The sequence below is a fragment of the Ahaetulla prasina genome, chromosome 2 (assembly GCF_028640845.1).
Source record: "Ahaetulla prasina isolate Xishuangbanna chromosome 2, ASM2864084v1, whole genome shotgun sequence".
NCBI lineage: Eukaryota > Metazoa > Chordata > Lepidosauria > Squamata > Colubridae > Ahaetulla > Ahaetulla prasina.
The window spans coordinates 64,603,594-64,630,870 of record NC_080540.1 but is presented as its reverse complement, the minus strand read 5'-3'; the positions used below and the strand labels follow the sequence as shown (position 1 = coordinate 64,630,870).

The window sequence follows — 27,277 nt, the reverse complement described above, 5'->3', positions numbered from 1 at the left end:
CGATCAAAATTGTTTTGAAGCGTAGATTCCAGTATACTCTAGATAAAGCTTGAAAAATGTAGAAAAAAAATGAAACTATTTCCCATAGTTAGAAAGGACTGTACATAGAAAACAAAATAATGTTTCTGCACATCAAACTAGCTTGAAGTGAGACACCATTATTTAAATTATTTTGTTTTCACACATTGCCTTTTGTAATTTTGTAAAGTTACAAATATCTGATTGAAGTACTTTCATTCTGAACATTCTTCAGTTGTTTTATTTCAGACTAAGTTTAACTCTCTGCATCATTTCTTTCACCTTAGCTTCTGAGAGCCAAGACTATTTATGACAGATCTTTAATTGCTACATGCCTTTGGACTATTCTTTGGGAATTATATTTCAGATTCTTGACAGTGTACCTGTTTGTCCACAACTCCTGTTTCATTAAATATCAATAATACAGCAACAGACATACCAGGGGAAAAATTGCAGATTGTAACACGTGCCTTACTAAAAAAACAGAAGAAAGATTCTAACTTTATTTGAAACGTTGTGGGGAAACCTCTCTGGAAAATGCAATTCATGATCACTTTTAAGAAAAACTAGAGAAGCTAAAGTTAATAAGTCTGGAATTTAACAAAAAAGAAGGATGAAGATAGTTTTTTCTTTTTCATTGCTTGCCCCCTTTCTAATAATTTACATTTTTATTTTACAAAATAAAGATAATTTTTCAAATGTAGTGAATAGAATAGAATAGAATAGAATAGAATAGAATTGAATTGAATTGAATTTTTTTATTGGCCAAGTGTGATTGGACACACAAGGAATTTGTCTTGGTGCATATGCTCTCAGTGTACATAAAAGAAAAGAATCAAGAATCACAAGGTACAACACTTAATGATAGTCATAGGATACAAATAAGCAATCAGGAAACAATATCAATATAAATCATAAGGATACAAGCAACAAAGTTACAATCATACAGTCATAAGTGGAAGGAGATGGGTGATGGGAACGATAAGAAGATTAGTAAGACTTAGTAAATAGTTTGACAGTGTTGAGGGAATTATTTGTTTAGCAGAGTGATGGCATTCGGGAAAAAATGTTCTTGTGTCTAGTTGTTCTGGTGTGCAATGCTCTTTAGCATTGTTTTAAGGGTAGGAGTTGAAACAGTTTATGTCCAGGATGTGAGGGGTCTGTAAATATTTTCACAGCCCTCTTTTTGACTCATGCAATATACAGGTCTTCAGTGGAAGGCAGGTTGTAGAAGATTATAGCAAGGACAATAAAATCCACAAACATATTCTTCAATATTTCTTTGAGGGATTTTATAGCTAGGATATTTTGCTATCTAAGCACAACACAGTACAATTAAAGATGATTTGTTAATCAGTCATAATTAAATTCACAGTATGGTAAAACGCACTCCATATTCTAAACCAGAAAATATTAAACATTAAGCAGTATTAAATATTTTGAGGCATTCAGGATCCATTAAAAGGGAAGGCATATCATGAGGCTTAATGTTTTCAAGAGACATAGATATTGGCATTGCCCATTTCCAGTGTGAAGATGGAGTCTCTTGTGTATGAGTTGAATTTGGCATGGTTAGATTAAGTCAAGTTGGGCCTTTTAAGCTGAGGTCATAAAGACAAGATTATGTCTGGCTGAAACTTTCTTTATTGTTATGGCTGTAGAAGAATTGAGGCAGCTAAAATTGTAGGTAGAGTATCTCTTCCATGTGTCAGTGATAATATTTTTAAAAAGCCCTTGCCTATTTATATTCAATAACTTACGAGCAGTTGGGGAGGTAAAACTGTATGTTGGGGATTCATTTTGTGAGTTTGCACATATTTTCTAACAGAAGGATAAAGGAAAATATACAACAATTCTCAGCATGTAGAGGTTTGGAACTCGTCTTTCTCCATGTTTTATTTGGCAGTAGACCAGTGGTCACAGTAGCTCTTCCTGGCCTCAGCATCAACCAGAACAGTGCCATACTGTTCAGTACTTGGCACAGAATTTTAGCTACTCTGAAACGAAGAGCAGAAAGATTAGCTCCTAACTGTAGAACATCTGGAATTGTTGTTCATATATCAAATATCTTCTTCCAGTGCTGGTAGAACATATGTGGGAAGATAGATACATGAACTGTGTATATGAAAGTGTCATTTGTGCATAAGATTAGAAATTTGGCAGTTATGCTTCAGACAGTAAACATCAATAATTTTTTTTTCTTTTCCTTCCAAATTAATGATACATATCCTGTTAACCATATTGGAAATGTATAGGGACATCAGTTTGTTTTGAGACAGAACTATGGGTGGGACACATGTAGGATTCTGCCTTGATGTCTCAAGTATTGGCAGCTTCAATTTTTCATGTCCTCTCTTATTTATAAAGGCATTTCTCTCCAAGAGAAATGTTTCCTTATAGTCTTTATGTGCTTGTAAATATAAATATTTAGATGAAAATTTAGTTCAAAGGCAGGCAGCTGAGATATTTCATTGTGCCCTCGTCCCCAGTGTTTCCGAAATGAATGTTCTCATACAAAACAATTCACCGCTTTCCACTTCATTAAAATGATGTCACCAAACTTAAGTAATTTGAAACCAGCCATTAGTTTACAAGTAAAAATGAAGCTACTGCATAAAAAGATGGGGCAAGTCACATTTCTCTGCTCCACATGTTAATATTAAGGATTACCTCTGGTACTGAAGAGAATCAGGTTTCTTCTGTTCTTATAACACAGATAGATAAAATTGCCAGTTGATCCATTGTGGCAATGTAGGGTTATAAGAATTTTGTAACTCCATGGGTAACCAGAATTCTATGCATCTGAGGCCTCTTTCATGTATTTATTTGAGAAGATAAGGCTATAATTAATGAGCTGGTAATGAAAATCACGAAGTCTTGAAATGTCAATGTCATAGGACTTAAGTCAAGATGGTATTGCCACAAGGGCATTCTAGGCATTGTGTGGTCATTATTTTGCTCTTACCTCAGTAAGTGAGCAGGATGTTTTTCCAGAAAAGGAAAAACAAATGTTCCAGCCAGCTCATTCTTTTAGTGAAGTAACTCCCATTCCATTGCAGTCCTCAGTCCTTATAAATTATTTTAAGGAAAAGGCGTTTCTGTTCGTATTCATCCCTTCATGAATTTTAGTGGAGAGAAATACTAAAATTTGCATCCAACTGAAATTTTTCCAGGGTAAAATTCCTTTTCTGATGGAGTTAGCAACTAATAAAATAGAAGTAATAAGTTAACTCTCATTCCAGTAAAGTTATAATTCTTCTCTTTATTCATTCCAGTAAAATCTCTGAATGGTTTACAAGAAAATCAAAATATTTTATGCATACATTTACGATGGCAATTTTAGAGCATTTCCACACAAGCAATTTAATGACATCATTCAGTCATTGCTGAATGAAGAGTCTTCATTTCACCACAACAATGCCAAGGTAATAAATCACAAATACAGAAATGCTCTGAATAGAATGGCAAAAAATTGAAGGCAATATTCAATTAAATGAAATGAAATTAAAAATCTTTCCAGAAGGTGAAGGGAGAGATGGATTCAGAGAGGTCCCTCAGAAGAAATACTCATTGCATTCATGCTGAAGAAGACTTTTCTTTTGGTTTTTGGTATCATTTGAAGTCTATGATGTGCCTTACAGAGTGCTTTCAGATCTTAAGTTTAAAACATCTAATATCCTGAACTAACTTACACTAGAACTTCTGTTTCTGTTTCTTTTCTTTTTTCAGATCCTGCAATTGTGAATGGAGTTTATTGGTCTGAATCATTAAACAAAGTGTTTGTTGACAACTTTGGCCATGACCCTTCCCTTATATGGCAGTACTTTGGAAGCGCAAAGGGATTTTTCAGGCAATATCCAGGTAAGACAAAAAAATGCTTGTGTTTCTTTTTTGTCCTTCTTACATGCATTTTACATGTATGTACATTTTAATGTATAGTAAAGTAATGTCTGTAAGGGGCGTGCATAAGAGCATCTGCGTCCCTTCTGTCCCTGTCCTAATGTTCCCTTTAATTGTATTCATTTTATGTATTCAATTCATGCTTATACCTATATATATTATTTAATACGTATCCGGCAAAATAAATAAATAAATAAGTAAGTAAATAAATAAATAAGTACATAAATAAATAAATAAATAAATAAATAAATAAATAAATAAATAAATAAATAAATAATTTGCTGTTCCTAAAAGAGTAGCAGCAGTCAGTTACTTACGGCATAGGGCAATATAGGCAATATTGGTGGAAGCATTTCACCATTATAATAAATCAATCCTGTTTGGGAAAGAGAAAAAAAAAACCCTCAACAAGTCAAGGAGTTTTAATATCAGTCTTTCAGTGGCCCTTTTTTGACTTTGTTTCTTTTACTACCAAGTCTATCTGAAGCAGCAAACTTCCTTATTTTTCTTGGTGGAAACAGCTGAAACCCTTAGGACAGATCCCCTGCTGTAACAGTATTTGAATGTTTAATAGAAAGGAAGTTTTAATTTTGCTTCGGAGTTTAGAAAACATGACTTAAGGCTGCAGTAGTGCTGACTCCACAGCTGTGACAATAAAAGCTCATAACTAAAAATAATATTTTAAAGGGAGCATTTAGAGGGGCTTAACTGTTTCCTAGTTTTTATACATAACCTTAAATGTTACCATGCCATTTCTTTTCTGCTGCCAAATAATGATTTTGCTAACTAGTTAAATCAGTCTCTGATTCTCCTGTCTGCTGATTTCTGCTGGAAGCTTTGGCAGCCTGAGAATACTGTAATATGGGTAGAAGAACTCTGTCCATAAGTAGCTTGAATTTAACTTTTATCTCCTTCTGCTTCTAGTAGCAATTTCAGAGGGAATGTCATAAATGAAGGATATATTAGTAAAATATTCAGAATAATATACTGTATGTCCTGTGAATATCCAGGTTTCTTGGAATGGAAACACAATCTTTTAAGTTGAAAACGTGGTCAATCACTGTATTTTAGCACAATTACTAATACATTACTGAAGTATAATTAGGCTTGTTCATAATTTAAGGAGAACAAATGAAATAGATACAATACCATACATACTGAAATACCATCTAAATATAGTATAAATAATAATAATTAGCAATGGAAATGATCCAGTCAAAGATAAAAATATTTCATATGATTGGTGCTCCCAGGCTAGCTTTCTTAGGATAAAGCATTGAATTCTACTTGCATCATAGTTAGAAAAAAATATTTTGATTCTTATCCTATTTTAAATTTTGATTAAAAGTACATTGATCAACTATACAATGAGAATAAGGAGAAATTTAAGAATAAAAAAAATCAGAAAGGATATAGCACACAAAACAACAATTCTCTCATAGTTTGTGAATAGAATTTTATGGAGTGATACAACATTTTAAATGTATGTATTCATTATTGTTGTCCCAAAGAAAGACCTTTGCATATGTGGCAATAATCTATTAGGAGTTGTGTACTTATTAATTGAAGCTTAAATAGAATAGAAATTTTTTTTTATTGGCCAAGTGTGATTGGACACACAAGGAATTTGTCTTGGTGCATATGCTCTCAGTGTACATAAAAGAAAAGATACGTTCATCAAGGTACGACATTTACAACACAATTGATGGTCAATATATCAATATAAATCATAAGGATTGCCAGCAACAAGTTATAGTCATACAGTCATAAGTGGAAAGAGATTGGTGATGGGAACTATGAAACGATTAATAGTAGTGCAGATTCAGTAAATAGTCTGACAGTGTTGAGGGAATTATTTGTTTAGCAGAGTGATGGCCTTTGGGAAAAAAACTGTTCTTGTGTCTAGTTGTTCTGGTGTGCAGTGCTCTATAGCGTCGTTTTGAGGGTAGGAGTTGAAACAGTTTATGTCCAGGATGCGAGGGATCTGCAAATATTTTCACGGCCCTCTTCTTGATTCGTGCAGTATACAGGTCCTCAATGGAAGGCAGGTTGGTAGCAATTATTTTTTCTGCAGTTCTAATTATCCTCTGAAGTCTGTGTTTTTCTTGTTGGGTTGCAGAACCAAACCAGACAGTTATAGAGGTGCAAATGACAGACTCAATAATTCCTCTGTAGAATTGGATCAGCAGCTCCTTGGGCAGTTTGAGCTTACTGAGTTGGCGCAGAAAGAACATTCTTTGTTGTCCTTTTTTAATGATGTTTTTGATGTTAGCTGTCCATTTGAGATCTTGCGATATGATAGAACCTAGAAATTTGAAGGTTTCTACTGTTGATACTGTGTTGTCAAGTATTGTGAGAGGTGGAAGTATGGAAGGGTTTCTCCTAAAGTCTACCACCATTTCTACGGTTTTGAGTGTGTTCAGTTCCAGATTGTTTTGGTTGCACCACAAGGCTAGTCGTTGACCTCTCGTCTATATGGATTCATCATTGTCTCGAATGAGACCAATCACTGTTGTGTCATCTGCGAACTTCGGTCGCGTAACTGTTACATCGTTGGTGATGCAGTCATTGGTATATAGAGAGAAGAGAAGTGGGGAGAGCACACAGCCTTGGGGGGCCCCTGTGCTAATTGTACAGGTATTTGATGTGCTTCACCTGCTGCTTCCTGTTTGTTAGGAAGCTTGTGATCCACTTACAAGTCTGTTCCGGTACCTGTAGCTGGTTTAGCTTAGTTAGAAGAATGTCTAGAATGATGGTATTGAATGCTGAACTAAAGTCTACAAAAAGGACCCTTGCATAGGTCTTTGGAGACTCAAGATGTTGTAGGATGTAGTGCAGAGCCATATTAACAGCATCATCTGTTGATCTATTTGCTCGGTATGCAAATTGCAAGGGGTCTAACAGCGGATCCGTGATGGTTTTCAGGTAGGAAAGCACTAGCCTTTCAAAGGTTTTCATGACTACAGATGTTAAAGCAACTGGTCTGTAGTCATTCAGTTCCTTGATGGTGGACTTCTTCGGCACTGGGATGATGGTAAGTTTGAAGCAAGAAGGAACATAACACATCTGTAGTGATTTATTGAAAATATGGGTGAAGATGGGGGCCAATTGGTCAGCACAGACTTTTAAGCAAGAAGGAGTTATCTTGTCTGGGCCTGGAGCTTTTCCTGGCTTTTGTCTGTGAAATAGGTCCTGCACTTCCTTTTCTGTGATCACTAGGGGTTGTGAACCCAATGAAATGGGGTCAGTTGTAGGAGGCTTGGCTGTTGTTGGTGTGTCTGAGATGGGGGTTGTGGAGATAGGTGGCTGTAGTTTCCTTTCAAACCTGCAGTAAAACTCATTCAGGTCATCTGCCAGTTGTTGATTACCTTGCTGGTTCATTTGCTGAAAACTGATTCTTTAGCTTTTCAGAGTAGCTTCTTTTTGCTGCTCTGATCTCCCTTGTTAGTGCAAATGTGAATAAAGTAGTCTTTAAATAATACTTTAGACCTTTTTTATTTAAATAATACTTTAGACCTTTTTTAAAAAAATAATTTTTCAACAAATAATGTTTCTTACACTTTTAAACAATATTGATCTAGCGGAAGACATACGTTTCACAATGGTAGAGTAACTTTAACAGCTGATAAGAAATCAACTGATTTCTTGTATTGCGTTATTTTCTAGCTCCCTTAATGGACAGTAAAGCTATAATAGCATTAATTATTAAGGACTATTGTGCATTTGTTCTTATTTTAAAACAATTCAACCAAAATCAAAATTGGTTATTGCCAGCAGACGTGATAATATAGGTACAGATTTGATTTGATTGTACTGGCTTTTCCATCATGCTATAGAAAATATTTTATTAGTATAACATAGTTTTAAGATGGTATAATGCTTTTGATTTACCCCCAGTTAATCTGTATCTAGTGTTAGTTCTGAAACTGTCAACAAATGGGTGGGTTGATGAAAGGAAAGAAATTCCTCTTCTCTTTGATTCTTGCCCTAGCAGGATTTAAGCAATCTTAGAAACATCAGTATTGGAGCTGTCGGAGAAGGATGGAAAGACAGCCCTGGTGATTAAGATTAAATATCTTTGAAGACAACTGGGTTTACTTTTGATTAGGCTTGCCAATCTGGTCAATAATTTTTTTTTAAAAAAAAAAGCAATTTCAAGGAAGAAAACATACATTGAGAGTTCTAATGGTATAATACTGTTTTCCATTCCAGGAATTAAATGGGAGCCAGATGAAAATGGAGTCATTGCATTTGACTGCAGAAATCGAAAATGGTAGGTCATGATTATGAATTTCAGAAAATTCTGAAAGGGCCACAGTGTATAGCTGTTCAAGCTGTGCCCTGCACTGGGATGGCACAACTAGCAAAAGGCAGGGAGTCAGTGCCACTTGTGTTTCTGGGCAAAAGAACAAAAAGTGAGTAATCTGCTGGTAGGTGAAATTTTGACAAGCAGACATAGCTGACTTGTAATTGGAGAAAGGTTGCTCACATAGACTTATCCCTTCTTCCATTGCAGGGATGCCTTTTCCTAATTTCCTAATGTCCTGTATTGGTTAGCAGTGGCCCTGAATGTGGATTCCAATAAATTCAATTTACTTTCTTCCCTATTGCTCTTCTCCTGTCATCCAGGTATATTCAGGCAGCCACTTCTCCTAAAGATGTTGTTATTTTAGTCGATGTTAGCGGCAGTATGAAAGGACTTCGTTTGACTATTGCAAAACAAACAGTATCTTCCATTTTGGATACCCTTGGAGATGATGACTTTTTTAATATAATTGCTGTGAGTATCTCTATGTTCTTTTTCTTATTAAGTTGTTCTTTTTTCATTGAAGTTGTTCTGGGGTTCCTTATACACACACAAGGACATCCTTGAACTCAGGGTAGCTTGTAACACTGCACAATTATAGTGTCCACCAAAACAATAATTAAAAGGTTTAATATACAACAATTCTCAGCATGTAGAGGTTTGGAACTCGTCTTTCTCCATGTTTTATTTGGCAGTAGACCAGTGGTCACAGTAGCTCTTCCTGGCCTCAGCATCAACCAGAACAGTGCCATACTGTTCAGTACTTGGCACAGAATTTTAGCTACTCTGAAACGAAGAGCAGAAAGATTAGCTCCTAACTGTAGAACATCTGGAATTGTTGTTCATATATCAAATATCTTCTTCCAGTGCTGGTAGAACATATGTGGGAAGATAGATACATGAACTGTGTATATGAAAGTGTCATTTGTGCATAAGATTAGAAATTTGGCAGTTATGCTTCAGACAGTAAACATCAATAATTTTTTTTTCTTTTCCTTCCAAATTAATGATACATATCCTGTTAACCATATTGGAAATGTATAGGGACATCAGTTTGTTTTGAGTCAGAACTATGGGTGGGACACATGTAGGATTCTGCCTTGATGTCTCAAGTATTGGCAGCTTCAATTTTTCATGTCCTCTCTTATTTATAAAGGCATTTCTCTCCAAGAGAAATGTTTCCTTATAGTCTTTATGTGCTTGTAAATATAAATATTTAGATGAAAATTTAGTTCAAAGGCAGGCAGCTGAGATATTTCATTGTGCCCTCGTCCCCAGTGTTTCCGAAATGAATGTTCTCATACAAAACAATTCACCGCTTTCCACTTCATTAAAATGATGTCACCAAACTTAAGTAATTTGAAACCAGCCATTAGTTTACAAGTAAAAATGAAGCTACTGCATAAAAAGATGGGGCAAGTCACATTTCTCTGCTCCACATGTTAATATTAAGGATTACCTCTGGTACTGAAGAGAATCAGGTTTCTTCTGTTCTTATAACACAGATAGATAAAATTGCCAGTTGATCCATTGTGGCAATGTAGGGTTATAAGAATTTTGTAACTCCATGGGTAACCAGAATTCTATGCATCTGAGGCCTCTTTCATGTATTTATTTGAGAAGATAAGGCTATAATTAATGAGCTGGTAATGAAAATCACGAAGTCTTGAAATGTCAATGTCATAGGACTTAAGTCAAGATGGTATTGCCACAAGGGCATTCTAGGCATTGTGTGGTCATTGTTTTGCTCTTACCTCAGTAAGTGAGCAGGATGTTTTTCCAGAAAAGGAAAAACAAATGTTCCAGCCAGCTCATTCTTTTAGTGAAGTAACTCCCATTCCATTGCAGTCCTCAGTCCTTATAAATTATTTTAAGGAAAAGGCGTTTCTGTTCGTATTCATCCCTTCATGAATTTTAGTGGAGAGAAATACTAAAATTTGCATCCAACTGAAATTTTTCCAGGGTAAAATTCCTTTTCTGATGGAGTTAGCAACTAATAAAATAGAAGTAATAAGTTAACTCTCATTCCAGTAAAGTTATAATTCTTCTCTTTATTCATTCCAGTAAAATCTCTGAATGGTTTACAAGAAAATCAAAATATTTCAGAGTTGGAAGAATAAATATGTCATTGCCTAAAGCTTAACAGATAAATAAAGAAATATCTTTGCAAATGTAATTCACCAAGGAAACTGTAGATACAAAATATTATTTTATTAGTTCAAAACTGGCAGATTATTGTGAGTCTGTTGTGTCCAGGTGAGCCAAAAGCAAAAAACAGATCTTCTTTATAACAGTGATCAAAGACAGTTTGAGCATATATATCCACTGGTGGAAGACCTTAACTACAGAACAGTGACTTGCTTTACATCTGATAATCATGAAAAGGGAGACATGGGATCTTTTTATAATTGTTGTGGTCCACTGACAGCACATGCAGAGCTGCCAGAAGGCAAGAACAGTTAAGACAAAAGGGCAACTCGGGAATAAGGCTTGGAGATGATTGGCCCCTCCTATAAGACATAAAGAGGAGCAAAGAGACATGAGCCTTTGCAGGAAGCAACTTTGTTCGTTCTGGTCAGTTTAAACTCTGAAGCTCCATTTTGACTTTGTACGAATAGTATGATTTGCAGTTGATAATTAATGTGTCTAAGTTTTCATCACAGAATTTTGTAAATTACAGTTAAATCCTGACACCAGCTATGGTTAATATATAATCAAAAAATTCTTTCATCTGCTTTTTACATTGATTTACATTATCCTGATATCTAAACAAATTTTCATTTAATCTCCAAGTTCTTCTACCCTCTTTTCCATATTGCAATTCCATCCAAACAGGACTATGATCAGACAAACATCTTGGAAAAATCTTAGTTTTCTTCACCCTAAAAGCAAATCATTAGAAATTAAAATAAAATCAATACGTGAGAAGGATTGATGCCTATCAGAGAAAAAGTATAGTCTCTTTCCTCCAAATTCAGTCTCCATACATCTCTTAACTCAAAATCTTCTATCATATCAAAAAAGGATTTAGGCAGCTTTGCATGTGCAGGTATCTTCTTGGAAGAAATTCTCTTGTCCTTTCGTGTATCTATTACTCCATTCCAATCTCCCAATATAATGCACGATTTATAATCCCATAGATTCAACTTATCATATAACATTCTATAAAATTTTTCTTGTTGCTGATTGGGTGCATATATACCAAGCAAGAGAGTCCTTTTTGTTTCTATTGTAAGTTCAATAGCAATATATCTTCCGTGAATATCTGCCTCTATTAACTTGGCTGGTATATCTTTTCTCAAATAAACCACTATGCCATGTTTTTCTCCAAAGCTGAAGCAACAAAATGTTTACCTAACTTTGAGTTTATTAGGTACTTTTGATCTGATAATTTAATATGCTTTCTTGTAAGCAAATAACATCATTTTTAAATTGTTTCAAATAATGAAATATTTTCTTCTCTTCTGAGCTGAGTTCAAACCATTGACATTCCAAGTCAAGATTTTATTTGCCATTACTGGGCTGCTGAAGCCTTTTGAGCAATCAACTGAAGATCATCCTCCCGTATCTTGACGTGCTCCTCCCACCGCTTCTGTAGCAGAATCCTGAACTTTACTTTGAGTTTGTTGCTCCTTTTCTTTACGCTTAAGGGCTCCTCGTCAGTCTTTGTTCTTGTGGTTGTTCCTCTGATGGTAACATCACTGGAATCACCTCAGCTTCCACACCCATTTGAGTCTCTTGAATTCTTTTTCTATTATTTCTATTTCAAATTTCAGCACTGTAGAAAGAAAATCTTTGGCCTTAAGCACTGTGTCAATACGATATCTCCTTCCTTGATAATACACTGTCAAGCCAACTGGAACCTCCCATCTAAATTGAATCTGGTATTTCTTAAGTTCTTGTGTAAAAATTTAAAGTCCTTTCTATCCCTTAACATCTTGGGAGGAATCTCTTTCAAAACCTTCAACTCCTGTTCCCCTATTTTCAAGTTTTTCTGAAAAGCAACTTGCAAAATTTGATTCCTCACTGTTCTTTTCAAAAAATAAACCACAATATCTCTAGGAAGTTTCTTTTGCCTAGCAATCCAAGAATTAACTCTATAAATTTTGTCAATTTGATAAGCAACCTCTTGTGGATCAAGTTCAATAAATTCAGCCAGAGCTTCTGATAAAAAATTTTTTAAATCTTCCTCTTTCTCCTCATTCAAACCTCTAATTCTCAGAGCTCCTTCCATCATTCTATACTGCATCACCACCACTTGATCTTCATTTTTATCCAATTTGATTTGCATTCCCCCCATTCTATTTTCTATTTGTTGATTTGACTGAACAATTTCTTGCACCTCCTCCTCCACCACCTCCAGTCTTTTGCCAAACCTTGAAAAGCCATCAAGATATCTTCTCTTATTTTTTATTATTCTCTTTATTTCTTCTCTTATTTTCTCATTATTATCCATAATCTCCTTAAACCTTTCTTCAGACACTTTCCTTGCTCTTTAATCAGATCTTCTAAAGCTGGTTCAGAACCCTTCTGCCCCAGTCTTAGGTGGTTTATTTGCCATTACTGGGCTGCTGAAGCCTTTGAGCAATCAACTGAAGATCGTCCTCCCGTATCTTGACGTGCTCCTCCACCGCTTCTGTAGCAGAATCCTGAACTTTACTTTGAGTTTGTTGCTCCTTTTCTTTACGCTTAAGGGCTCCCCTCGTCAGTCTTTGTTCTTGTGGTTGTTCCTCTGATGGTAACATCACTGGAATCACCTCAGCTTCCACACCCATTTGAGTCTCTTGAATTCTTTTTTCTATTATTTCTATTTCAAATTTCAGCACTGTAGAAAGAAAATCTTTGGCCTTAAGCACTGTGTCAATACGATATCTCCTTCCTTGATAATACACTGTCAAGCCAACTGGAACCTCCCATCTAAATTGAATCTGGTATTTCTTAAGTTCTTGTGTAAAAAATGTAAAGTCCTTTCTATCCCTTAACATCTTGGGAGGAATCTCTTTCAAAACCTTCAACTCCTGTTCCCCTATTTTCAAGTTTTTCTGAAAAGCAACTTGCAAAATTTGATTCCTCACTGTTCTTTTCAAAAAATAAACCACAATGTCTCTAGGAAGTTTCTTTTGCCTAGCAATCCAAGAATTAACTCTATAAATTTTGTCAATTTGATAAGCAACCTCTTGTGGATCAAGTTCAATAAATTCAGCCAGAGCTTCTGATAAAATTTTTTTTAAATCTTCCCCTTTCCTCATTCAAACCTCTAATTCTCAGAGCTCCTTCCATCATTCTATACTGCATCACCACCACTTGATCTTCATTTTTATCCAATTTGATTTGCATTCCCCCCATTCTATTTTCTATTTGTTGATTTGACTGAACAATTTCTTGCACCTCCTCCTCCACCACCTCCAGTCTTTTTGCCAAACCTTGAAAAGCCATCAAGATATCTTCTCTTATATTTTATTATTCTCTTTATTTCTTCTCTTATTTTCTCATTATTATCCATAATCTCCTTAAACCTTTCTTCAGACACTTTCCTTGCTCTTTAATCAGATCTTCTAAAGCTGGTTCAGAACCCTTCTGCCCCAGTCTTAGGTGGTTTAGTAGCCATTTCAGTTTTAAAATTCACAAAATATAAGTCTAGAAACTTTTCTTTTCCCCTTTAAGTATAGGAGAGCTCAGTTCATTAAAATCCACACATTACATTTCTTATCTTCTTAGTTGCACAGACTGTTTAAAATTCCATCCACTTTCACTCCCGTTCAGGCGCCATCTTTAAGAGTCAATTAAAACAAAGGAAAAATTTTTTTCTCTTTTTTAGAAGGTAGAAGTCAGGAAATCAAAAATACTTGCAATCCAATAATTGTCCGCTGGCACTCATTCCGCCTGCTTAAAGAGATCCATAAAGATAAGACAATTAGCAGAGATGGACACTTTCTTCTTTTCCTGCTTTTGCAGGAGCTTACTGAGTTGGCAGAAAGAACATTCTTTGTTGTCCTTTTTAATGATGTTTTGATGTTAGCTGTCCATTTTAGATCTTGCGATATGATAGAACCTAGAAATTTCAAGGTCTCTACTGTTGATACTGTGTTGTTAAGTATTGTGAGAGGTGGAAGTATGGAAGGGTTTCTCCTAAAGTCTACCACCATTTCTACGGTTTTGAGTGTGTTCAGTTCCAGATTGTTACAGTCGCACCACAAGGCTAGTCGCTTGACCTCTCGTCTATATGCGGATTCATCATTGTCTCGAGTGAGACCAATCACTGTTGTGTCATCTGCAAACTTCAGTAGCTTAACAGATGGATCATTGGAGATTCAGTCATTGGTATACAGAGAGAAGAGAAGTGGGGAGAGCACACAGCCTTGGGGGGCCCCTGTGCTAATTGTACAGGTATTTGATGTGCTTCACCTGCTGCTTCCTGTTTGTTAGGAAGCTTGTGATCCACTTACAAGTCTGTTCCGGTACCTGTAGCTGGTTTAGCTTAGTTAGAAGAATGTCTGGAATGATGGTATTGAATGCTGAACTAAAGTCTACCACCATTTCTACGGTTTTGAGTGTGTTCAGTTCCAGATTGTTTTGGTTGCACCATAAGGCTAGTCGTTTGACCTCTCGTCTATATGCGGATTCATCATTGTCTCGAATGAGACCAATCACTGTTGTGTCATCTGCAAACTTCAGTAGCTTAACAGATAGATCGTTGGAGATGCAGTCATTGGTATATAGAGAGAAGAGAAGTGGGGAGAGCACACAGCCTTGGGGGGCCCCTGTGCTAATTGTACAGGTATTTGATGTGCTTCACCTGCTGCTTCCTGTTTGTTAGGAAGCTTGTGATCCACTTACAAGTCTGTTCCGGTACCTGTAGCTGGTTTAGCTTAGTTAGAAGAATGTCTGGAATGATGGTATTGAATGCTGAACTAAAGTCTACCACCATTTCTACGGTTTTGAGTGTGTTCAGTTCCAGATTGTTTTGGTTGCACCACAAGGCTAGTCGTTCAACTCTCATCTATATGCGGATTCATCATTGTCTCAAATGAGACCAATCACTGTTGTGTCATCTGCAAACTTCAGTAGTTTAACAGATGGATCATTGGAGATGCAGTCATTGGTATAGAGAGAAGAGAAGTGGGGAGAGCACACAGCCTTGGGGGGCCCCTGTGCTAATTATACAGGTATTTGATGTGCTTCACCTGCTGCTTCCTGTTTGTTAGGAAGCTTGTGATCCACTTACAAGTCTGTTCCGGTACCTGTAGCTGGTTTAGCTTAGTTAGAAGAGTGTCTGGAATGATGGTATTGAATGCTGAACTAAAGTCTACAAAGAGGACCCTTGCATAGGTCTTTGGAGACTCAAGATGTTGTAGGATGTAGTGCAGAGCCATATTAACAGCATCATCTGTTGATCTATTTGCTCGGTATGTAAATTGCAAGGGTCTAACAGCGGAGCCGTGATGGTTTTCAGGTAGGAAAGCACTAGCCTTTCAAAGGTTTTCATGACTACAGATGTTAAAGCAACTGGTCTGTAGTCATTCAGTTCCTTGATGGTGGGCTTCTTCGGCACTGGGATGATGGTAGAGCGTTTGAAGCAAGAAGGAGTTATCTTGTCTGGGCCTGGAGCTTTTCCTGGCTTTACGATGTTCAGTGCGGAGCCCCTTTAATTAGGGCTCAGCGAAGAGGTGGAGCCACCCGGAAGTCCCACGGCCCTCTTCTTGATTCGTGCAGTATACAGGTCCTCAATGGATAGCAATTGTTTTTTCTGCAGTTCTAAATATCCTCTGAAGTCTGTGTTTTTCTTGTTGGGTTGCAGAACCAAACCAGACAGTTATAGAGGTGCAAATGACAGACTCAATAATTCCTCTGTAGAATTGGATCAGAAGCTCCTTGGGCAGTTTGAGCTTACTGAGTTGGCGCAGAAAGAACATTCTTTGTTGTCCTTTTTTAATGATGTTTTTGATATTAGCTGTCCATTTGAGATCTTGCGATATGATAGAACCTAGAAATTTGAAGGTTTCTACTGTTGATACTGTGTTGTCAAGTATTGTGAGAGGTGGAAGTATGGAAGGGTTTCTCCTAAAGTCTACCACCATTTCTACGGTTTTGAGTGTGTTCAGTTCCAGATTGTTTTGGTTGCACCACAAGGCTAGTCGTTCGACCTCTCGTCTATATGCGGATTCATCATTGTCTCGAATGAGACCAATCACTGTTGTGTCATCTGCAAACTTCAGTAGCTTAACAGATAGATCGTTGGAGATGCAGTCATTGGTATATAGAGAGAAGAGAAGTGGGGAGAGCACGCAGCCTTGGGGGGCCCCTGTGCTAATTGTACAGGTATTTGATGTGCTTCACCTGCTGCTTCCTGTTTGTTAGGAAGCTTGTGATCCACTTACAAGTCTGTTCCGGTACCTGTAGCTGGTTTAGCTTAGTTAGAAGAATGTCTGGAATGATGGTATTGAATGCTGAACTAAAGTCTACAAAAGGACCCTTGCATAGGTCTTCGGAGACTCAAGATGTTGTAGGATGTAGTGCAGAGCCATATTAACAGCATCATCTGTTGATCTATTTGCTCGGTATGTAAATTGCAAGGGGTCTAACAGCGGATCCGTGATGGTTTTCAGGTAGGAAAGCACTAGCCTTTCAAAGGTTTTCATGACTACAGATGTTAAAGCAACTGGTCTGTAGTCATTCAGTTCCTTGATGGTGGGCTTCTTCGGCACTGGGATGATGGTAGAGCGTTTGAAGCAAGAAGGAACATAACACATCTCTAGTGATTTATTGAAAATATGGGTGAAGATGGGGGCCAATTGGTCAGCACAGACTTTTAAGCAAGAAGGAGTTATCTTGTCTGGGCCTGGAGCTTTTCCTGGCTTTTGTCTGTGAAATAGGTCCTGCACTTCCTTTTCTGTGATCACTAGGGGTTGTGAACCCAATGAAATGGGGTCAGTTGTAGGAGGCTTGGCTGTTGTTGGTGTGTCTGAGATGGGGGTTGTGGAGATAGGTGGCTGTAGTTTCCTTTCAAACCTGCAGTAAAACTCATTCAGGTCATCTGCCAGTTGTTGATTACCTTGCTGGTTCATTTGCTGAAAACTGATTCTTTAGCTTTCAGAGTAGCTTCTTTTTGCTGCTCTGATCTCCCTTGTTAGTGCAAATGTGAATAAAGTAGTCTTTAAATAATACTTTAGACCTTTTTTATTTAAATAATACTTTAGACCTTTTTTAAAAAAATAATTTTTCAACAAATAATGTTTCTTACACTTTTAAACAATATTGATCTAGCGGAAGACATACGTTTCACAATGGTAGAGTAACTTTAACAGCTGATAAGAAATCAACTGATTTCTTGTATTGCGTTATTTTCTAGCTCCCTTAATGGACAGTAAAGCTATAATAGCATTAATTATTAAGGACTATTGTGCATTTGTTCTTATTTTAAAACAATTCAACCAAAATCAAAATTGGTTATTGCCAGCAGACGTGATAATATAGGTACAGATTTGATTTGATTGTACTGGCTTTTCCATCATGCTATAGAAAATATTTTATTAGTATAACATAGTTTTAAGATGGTATAATGCTTTTGATTTACCCCCAGTTAATCTGTATCTAGTGTTAGTTCTGAAACTGATACATATCTATTTGTCAACAAATGGGTGGGTTGATGAAAGGAAAGAAATTCCTCTTCTCTTTGATTCTTGCCCTAGCAGGATTTAAGCAATCTTAGAAACATCAGTATTGGAGCTGTCGGAGAAGGATGGAAAGACAGCCCTGGTGATTAAGATTAAATATCTTTGAAGACAACTGGGTTTACTTTCGATTAGGCTTGCCAATCTGGTCAATAATTTTTTTTTAAAAAAAAAAGCAATTTCAAGGAAGAAAACATACATTGAGAGTTCTAATGGTATAATACTGTTTTCCATTCCAGGAATTAAATGGGAGCCAGATGAAAATGGAGTCATTGCATTTGACTGCAGAAATCGAAAATGGTAGGTCATGATTATGAATTTCAGAAAATTCTGAAAGGGCCACAGTGTATAGCTGTTCAAGCTGTGCCCTGCACTGGGATGGCACAACTAGCAAAAGGCAGGGAGTCAGTGCCACTTGTGTTTCTGGGCAAAAGAACAAAAAGTGAGTAATCTGCTGGTAGGTGAAATTTTGACAAGCAGACATAGCTGACTTGTAATTGGAGAAAGGTTGCTCACATAGACTTATCCCTTCTTCCATTGCAGGGATGCCTTTTCCTAATTTCCTAATGTCCTGTATTGGTTAGCAGTGGCCCTGAATGTGGATTCCAATAAATTCAATTTACTTTCTTCCCTATTGCTCTTCTCCTGTCATCCAGGTATATTCAGGCAGCCACTTCTCCTAAAGATGTTGTTATTTTAGTCGATGTTAGCGGCAGTATGAAAGGACTTCGTTTGACTATTGCAAAACAAACAGTATCTTCCATTTTGGATACCCTTGGAGATGATGACTTTTTTAATATAATTGCTGTGAGTATCTCTATGTTCTTTTTCTTATTAAGTTGTTCTTTTTTCATTGAAGTTGTTCTGGGGTTCCTTATACACACACAAGGACATCCTTGAACTCAGGGTAGCTTGTAACACTGCACAATTATAGTGTCCACCAAAACAATAATTAAAAGGTTTAATATACAACATGCAATTTATATATATCAAAATATTTCAGAGTTGGAAGAATAAATATGTCATTGCCTAAAGCTTAACAGATAAATAAAGAAATATCTTTGCAAATGTAATTCACCAAGGAAACTGTAGATACAAAATATTATTTTATTAGTTCAAAACTGGCAGATTATTGTGAGTCTGTTGTGTCCAGGTGAGCCAAAAGCAAAAAACAGATCTTCTTTATAACAGTGATCAAAGACAGTTTGAGCATATATATCCACTGGTGGAAGACCTTAACTACAGAACAGTGACTTGCTTTACATCTGATAATCATGAAAAGGGAGACATGGGATCTTTTTATAATTGTTGTGGTCCACTGACAGCACATGCGCAGAGCTGCCAGAAGGCAAGAACAGTTAAGACAAAAGGGGCAACTCGGGAATAAGGCTTGGAGATGATTGGCCCCTCCTATAAGACATAAAGAGGAGCAAAGAGACATGAGCCTTTGCAGGAAGCAACTTTGTTCGTTCTGGTCAGTTTAAACTCTGAAGCTCCATTTTGACTTTGTGTACGAGTCGAATAGTATGATTTGCAGTTGATAATTAATGTGTCTAAGTTTTCATCACAGAATTTGTAAATTACAGTTAAATCCTGACACCAGCTATGGTTAATATATAAGCATAAGCCTCCTCCCTTCTTTGTACCATATGTTTCTGTAATTCTGTCTGATCGTTCAATCTGAAACCCTGGGATATGCAGGCTGCTATCTTCAATTGATTCATTTAACCAGGTTTCAGAGAAGCATAGGACTGCTAAATTGTGAAAATCAGAATTATATCTGTTTAAGAGGAGTATTTCACCCATTTTATTAACAAGTGAACGTACATTTGTTAGGAAAATTGAAGGCAGAGGAGTTTTATTTCTTCTATTCCTTAATCTGTTTTTTTCGCTTCTTCTGTTTCCTTTTTTTGGTAATCCATGGCTCCGGAGAAATTGCTTCTTCTTGTGTTAAAATCTCATCTACTTTGTAAAGATGGAGCGGGGGGTTGAGATCCTAGAGAGCTGATCCTTAAAGAAACATTGCTTAATTTTTAGCAGATGGTCTCATGAGTAAGAAATCCGTAGTGAGCCGCAGAGAATAATTAGAAATAAAGAAACCATTAGAGAGCATTTCACCGAGGCAGCCTTTGGCGGTGCCATCTTGGATCATTTCCAAGGATAATGAAATTACAAGCCAGCTGCCGAGTGTCCAAATTGTGATTATATGACTATGGCCCCACTGCAGTGACTGCATTGTACCCATTGCAAACACCCACTGTTCAGCACCATTGTAACACTGAATGGTTGTGGGATGAATGGTCTTTCAACAAGGATTACCTGTATATACATTTTTTTATCAGTCTCCTGGTGGACAATTTTAGGTCCCATTTTTGAGAGCTGAAACAGATACAGATTTCTATAATCTATATACTGTACTGCTAAAATTCTCATTGTCATGTTGGATAAATGGATGAAACAGTGCATCATATGGCTACACTTTTTGAACCAAAGTACCTTAAATGGTTTAACTCAAGGGTGTCAAACTGGCAGCCTGCAGGCCAGATGTGTCAAGGGCAGGCCACGCCTACCCCAGCTCCACAAATTGGAAAACGTCACAAAGCGTCACTTGACAACAATGTGACACTGCAAGTTTGAAACCCGTGGACTAACTGGAAAGTGTCCAAAATCTGGGGCTCATGATTCCTGAGGAAATAAAATTTGGGAAAGTTGTTCTTGTTTCAGTGTTACTGGCTGCTACTGTGCTTTTGCTGTGGTCACATGATCTTCATTTTTCAACATTCTGTGATAATTTCCCAGCCTATCTTGCAATCTCTTATTTCCTCCCCTATTTAGCAGCAGTCATTTACTTGTCTGATGAAAAGGGAAGGGAAGGGAAAAAGGAAGGTAGGAAGAAATTCCTGCATGCTTTTCCTGACCCATGGCACTCCCCACATTCTCCTTCAGCCTGTGTCACTTCACTGCATGTCTTCTCCAACCCACACCCACGTGTCTTCTCTGACCCATGCAATATCTCTTGTGCATCCCTACACATCTTGCCTGACCTGTGCTATTCCTGCAGGCCTTCCCTGTGGCATCTCTTTCATTTTCCACACGCATCTTTCCTGACTCACACCACCAGCCATGACCATCCCTGACGTTTTGTGACCAAGCCACTCTCCTAGCCCACTCCACTCCCCGCCCCCCATGTACTCTTCTTGACTCACACTGCATCTCTGCATGCACTTCTCATGCAGCCCCAGGCCTCCTTCCCAACCTGTGCTGCCCACCCACATGGCCTCTTTGACCCATATGACATCTCTGGTGCACACCAACATATTCTTCCCAACTTATGCAGCACCTCTCATGTACCTCCATTTCTGACCTGTACCCCTGCATAACCTTCACTTCCTTCCCCACGAAGGAGGGAGGGAGAGGGGGAGGAAGGAAGGAAGGGAGGGAGGGATTAATTTGGAAGTTTATTTTTAAATAGAGGTAGAAGTAGTGGTAGAAACATGATTTATCTGCTCAGTACCTCCATGCTACTAGTCCAAAATGAAAATAGCAAAATACCTGTACCATTTCACAAGGAAATAGGAATGAATGAATGAATGAATGAATGAATGAATGAATGAATGAAGGAAGGAAGGAAGGAAGGAAGGAAGGAAGGAAGGAAGGAAGGAAGGAAGGAAGATTTGTGATGCTTCTTGCCAGTTTCCCACAAGGAAATTCAATGGGGAAACTGCTGGTAAGTCAGAAGTTTCTCCTGCTCCCACCGAAGTTTTACCTAAATGTGGTCATTCTCTTTCTCTGTTTAGACAAGGAAATATATTTGAAACAATGACCCAACAGGTCAAATGTTTTCTGGGTCTCACTAATTCTCATTAACTATAAAGAGAGATGAACATGATTGTCATTGCAAATTTAATTGAATATGGAGGTGGTATTGAACACTATTCCAGTCCTATAGTTAAAGAGTTCTGTTGTCTTATGTGTGTACTGAATTGATTTCATTTCATCTGCCAATAATTTTTTTCCTAAGAAAATCCATTAATAAAGTTACCAAAAGGTCCAGTGCATAAAATAACCATAACAAGATAATACAACAAAAAAGAGGTGTGTCTTTCAGGGATTATTTATTGCAAAAGCTATATAACATTGATGGACTCTTGTAGATGATTGCATTACCAAAGGAACTGTTAAAGTATGTATTTGCTTTTCTGTAGTTTAAGTTAAATATAAGATCAGATCGGCAGTGCATGAACTGAAATGTCTGCAGTGATGAAAAAGAAATGTTTGCTTTGAAGTGAAATTCTAAGTGAAGCATTAAATTAACAATCTTATCATAAAACAGAGTGCTAATTCTGCCTGGGGAAAACGTTTTTATAGAAAAGTAGGCTATCTCTTAAATGAACAACGATCTCAGAATTCTAAATTTAATTTAAGTTTTTCATAGAAAACATTTCCGAAGAAAAATAAATGCAGAAGAAGAAAGCCTATTGATTATTATTGAATTTGTGTGCAGTAAATGATTGTTTTCTGCCCAGAGTCACTTGCTCAAGGTAGACAGCCATAAGACATTGAATAAACAAGCGAACAAATAAAATGAAGTAAAATAAAATAATATGGAAGAACTCTTGAGAGGCATAGTCTTAGCTCAGCTGAGAATGATTCGTAGGTTTCATTTAAGTTTCTAGATAACCAAGCTAAAAGAAGGGGGTATGAATTCATCTTATTTCAGGAATGAATGACTAGAGAATGGTTATAATTCATTAATAGTTCAACCTGCCAGAGAGAAGGTTTCTAATTCAATTCTTGGTACCTCTAAAAAGTATTGAGAAAAGAAAGGTCCTTCCTGAAACATGTAAACTAGCCACTAGGCAGGGTAAAACAATACTGTAGTGAAACGGATAGCTTGAAGGACATGCAACATAGTTGTGCAACATAGTTGTGACAAAGAGACACAAGACAAGGAGAAAACTGACACTGGAACTCTCTCCTTTCAGCTTTGAAATTGCTTCTGACTTTGAATACCACAGGGAAGGGGACATATTACGAGTTAAACATGGAACAGCTACATGGTGCATTAGAAAAAAACTTCCTTGAAATGACGATAGGAAGGAAGGAAGGAAGGAAGGAAGGAAGGAAGGAAGGAAGGAAGGAAGGAAGGAAGGAAGGAAGGAAGGAAGGAAGGAAGGAAAGACAATGCCAATTCACAAGAAGAAAATTTAGTTTTAAATAATTTTAGCTTAAAAAAAAGTAAAGAATGAATGGTATAAAAGCACAATGAAAAATGTCACAGTGTTCAAAGTGAAATTTTCATTTTCTTTACGGATAAGATATTAAAGTGGCTTAAGCTGTATTCAGACTTGGATTTTTCAATTTGAATGACATACAACTGGCTCATCTGAGTTCACAGACTGCTCTATAAACAATCTTAAAACAAAAATCAATTTGAATTGGTGCAAGAAGAACAAATGTATCATTTCGTCTCAAATACCGTCAGACTTGACTGAAAAGAGTATTTTGAGAATATTGTGCCTCTCAACATTCACTTGAGCGTGCTCTGCTGGGAATCGTGGCTGTGATCTCTTAATTGCAGCTATAAAATATTTTAAACAGTATAAATATAGAACATTGTTTTCCAGAGTTATTTCTGGAATGATGAGCATTTGTCAGTCTTCTGAGAACAAAAGTCATCTTTATAGAGAATGCACAGAGAAGAATTATATTATATTATGGGAGCTGAATAGCACAGGGTCTGTCAGAACTAAAATGTGTTCATACACTGACTTCCATAAGAGATCATTTTGAAACTAAGTCTTCTTTCGAAATAAATTTTATTGAAGTAAATGGACTTATATAAAAATAATGATTAGTATTCAGTAATGTTTGATGTAGAGAGTTAATTTGGTTTAATGGTTAAAAGATCTTACCTAGAAAGGAGGAGGTTGTACATTTTAATCCTGCCTTTGAGCCAGTCACTCCCTTTCAGTGTTGCCAAAAAAACTCTATGGACTCATGTAGTCACCAAGAGCTAAGGCAGCCCAAAAATAGTTTTAGGAAAATTTAGCTGGTCATACATATTATAAGAGATCCAGGTGAACTGTTATTTGGTTATTCTATTCTATATTGAGAAATCCCTAGTAGACTCATCAAGTCCATGACCATATCCTGAAGAGCAGATTTTCAGGGAGCACAAAGAGGAAAGGAGACTCAAAAAGCCCTGTAATTTTGTTCCATCTGGGATGGAACTATTATGTAATCTAATGCAAGTTAAAAAATACTTTTTAAGAGAGCTCAAACTAAAAAAAGAAGTTAAATTGGGTTGTAGATCCTTTCAGCATGTAAAGTTGTTGTCAGTCAATATCCAAAGTATCTAATTAAATTCAGTCATGTTTTTCCACTAAGATCTGCTTTTGGTACAAAAGGAAAAGTCATCTCCAGGCTCCTATTTTGTACATGGTTTGTGGTATCACAGTGATTGGGATACCACAAAGTGGAGGGCTATCTGTAGTACAGATAAAGCAGGGGTATCAAACTCGCATTATCATGGCGGTGTCAGGTGACGTATTGTGGCTTTTTTCCCCTTCACTAAACCTGATGTAGAGGGATGTGGTGGCTCAGTGGCTAACACGCTGAGCTTGTCGATCAAAAGGTTGGCAGCTCAGCAGTTCGAATTCCTAGTGCTGCGTAATGGGGTGAGCTCCAGTTACTTGTCCCAGCTTCTTCCAATCTAGCAGTTCAAAAGCACGTTAAAAAAAATGCAAGTAGAAAAATAGGGACCACCTTTGGTGGGAAGGTAACAGCGTTCTGTGCACCTTTGGAGTTTAGTCATGCCGGCCACATGACCACAGAGATGTCTTTGGACAGCGCTGGCTCTTCAGCTTTCAAATGGAGATGAGCACCACACCCTAGAGTTGGGAATGACTAGCACATATGTGTGAGTGGAACCTTTACCTTTAAATCTGATGTGCGCATGACCAGCACATGACGCATCTGGCCCGCAGGCCGTGAGTTTGACAGCCCTGATTTAAAATATGTGAATAAAAGCAATGAATACAATAATAGTTTCTTAGGTTTTTTTTTTTTCATGTTTCCTCTCATTATCTTAAATTATATTTTCAGATGTTTATGTTAAATGTCTGTTCTGTTATCTGCAGTATAATGAAGAACTCCACTACGTAGAACCGTGCTTGAATGGAACTTTAGTACAAGCGGATAGAGCTAACAAAGAGGTAAGAGAAAATGATAATTATTTAAAGTAGAAAATATTTTGCATATGAGGCATATTGCTGGATTTCATTTGAAATAATTAAAGCATATAATTTTAACTGAATTGTTCCATCCACTCACTCAAAAAATTGTTGTCTGGTGAGTGGTCACTGGTTTGTTTGACTCAGATCTGGAAACAAGATTTAAAAGCTTTCTAATGCTCATTCTGGTAATTATTGTCTTAAAGGAAAGGCAAATTTGAGAAACCCTAAAATTCTTCTCCAGATCCTGATTAAAATCCAAACTGTACAAATGTTCCCAACCTCCCTGTGAAAACCATCCCAGTAAGCATCAAAATGGTAAAAAATAAAATAAAATAACCAGCCACCATTCATCTCCCAGTGATTCTCTTTGATCCTGAATTTCTGATATTTTTCGATTTTATTTTGGGAAATATGTCATTTTCTTTAACTCCTAACAAACCAGTATAAATGTTCGAAAATGGTTTTGTTAATGATTTGCCTTTATTCTAAAATAAGATGTGGGGCAATGCTTCCAACCTGATTTTTCATGGGAGACTTGGAAATTATCTCTTCTTGGTAATGAACTGCCTTAATTAGTCAACTTGAGAAAACTCAGTCTGTAGGCTAGAAATTTGCTCTAATGTGAATCTTTGGGTAAAACAATCATTTTTCTCTTCACATAATCTATCTAACAAATCTTAAGTTTGCCATTATTGCCTTTATTTTGGGAAATAATGATACTATTTACCAGTTTGGGCATAAGTAGCTCAGCTTATTTATGAACTAGCTCGATGGTAAGTAAGCGGAATACAATTATCTTTTCAACGAGCTTTGAATTCTTACAAGAATGGGTAGTGGATTTTTTTGGCTAAACATAAAGTAAAAGTATTGGTGTCAGGTTTCCAACTAATACACCCATAGCAAACAGAACTCAGAAGCAGGTAGGTTCCTCAAAGAATAGTTCCTGATTATAGCACTAACAATAGCACTTAACACTTATGTACCACTTCACTGTGCTTTAAAGCCCTCTCTAAGTGGTTTACAGAATCAGCATATTGGCCCCAACAATTTTGGGTCCTCATTTTACCGACCTTGGAAGGATGGAAGGCTGAGTCAACCTTGATCCTGGTGAGATTCAATCTGCCAAACTGCTTGCAGCTGGTGATCAGCAGAAGTAGCCTGCAGTACTACACTCTAAACACTGCGCCATCGTGGCTCATTATCCCTGATTCCCCCACTCCTCCCCCAGGGTTGAAAATGTTCAGGCTATCCTTACCTTGAATTGCTTTTTACGCACCTGCTAGAATTGCTACAGCTTTTAAAAATCTAGCATTTTGTGGATTTAGGGAGAATGCTGATTCATAGATATAAACCAGTGTTTTCAGCTATCCTTGAAATGTTGCAAAATAGCTGAATAATTGAGTATCAAAGTTTTGCTCTGAGTTTTTAATGGATTGGTTGCTTGCCTATTTCCATAAGTCTGAACATTCTGATGACAGTGTCATGGAATTCATAGGTCAGTTGAATAGACTAAAATGTCTGTCTCTTGGAAGCATAGAAGCACATAAAAAGGATCTGTGATAGAAGAATGCTGCTTAAAATGTAATTTCAAGAAGGAAGCTATAATATAGTTTGTGGATGTCAGTTGATTCACACCATTCTTACCTTTGAGTTATTTTATTCTAATATTTTTTTATTAAATTTGCAAATGTTCTTGTTAATCAATTTGCTGTATAATTCCAGAAGAAGCTTTGCCCTATGCTCATTGCTGTCTGCCAGGAGATAATTGCTTTCAGTATCAGAATGTAAGCAAAGTAAAGGGTGGTGCAAGCAATCAGATACACATGAACTGGTCTGGAATATTTGGCAGAAACAGAACATTTCAGCCAATGCCTTTGCAGCTGCAGCTAATAAGAGTAAGGAGTGGGTTTAAGGCCTTTACTGAGCTAAGTAACTGTACTAAAGTGGGGTGGAATGAACATGTTGAGATTTATACAAATGTTCAAACAAACAAATTCCTTTCTTTATACATTGTGTATAAAAAGGTCTAAAGATTTAGGATATCTAAATATAGGATTTCTTACAAATGAGCAAGATCTTGATAGTATAAGTAGGTATTCATGCTTGAGAATTTTTTTTTCAAGAATGCTGTACTGCAAAGGGTT

At 36.9% G+C, this 27,277-nt stretch overlaps 1 protein-coding gene across 1 annotated transcript in view; it reads left to right on the top strand.

Moving 5' to 3' along the window:
* CACNA2D3 (calcium voltage-gated channel auxiliary subunit alpha2delta 3) overlaps nucleotides 1-27,277 on the top strand; it is a 688,395-nt gene that overhangs the window by 345,823 nt on the left and 315,295 nt on the right. The window contains exons 6-9 of the mRNA XM_058170578.1: nucleotides 3,748-3,879; nucleotides 8,131-8,191; nucleotides 8,548-8,698; nucleotides 25,038-25,112. Coding sequence (XP_058026561.1) covers nucleotides 3,748-3,879; nucleotides 8,131-8,191; nucleotides 8,548-8,698; nucleotides 25,038-25,112 — 419 coding nt within the window. The remainder of the gene's footprint in view (nucleotides 1-3,747; nucleotides 3,880-8,130; nucleotides 8,192-8,547; nucleotides 8,699-25,037; nucleotides 25,113-27,277) is intronic.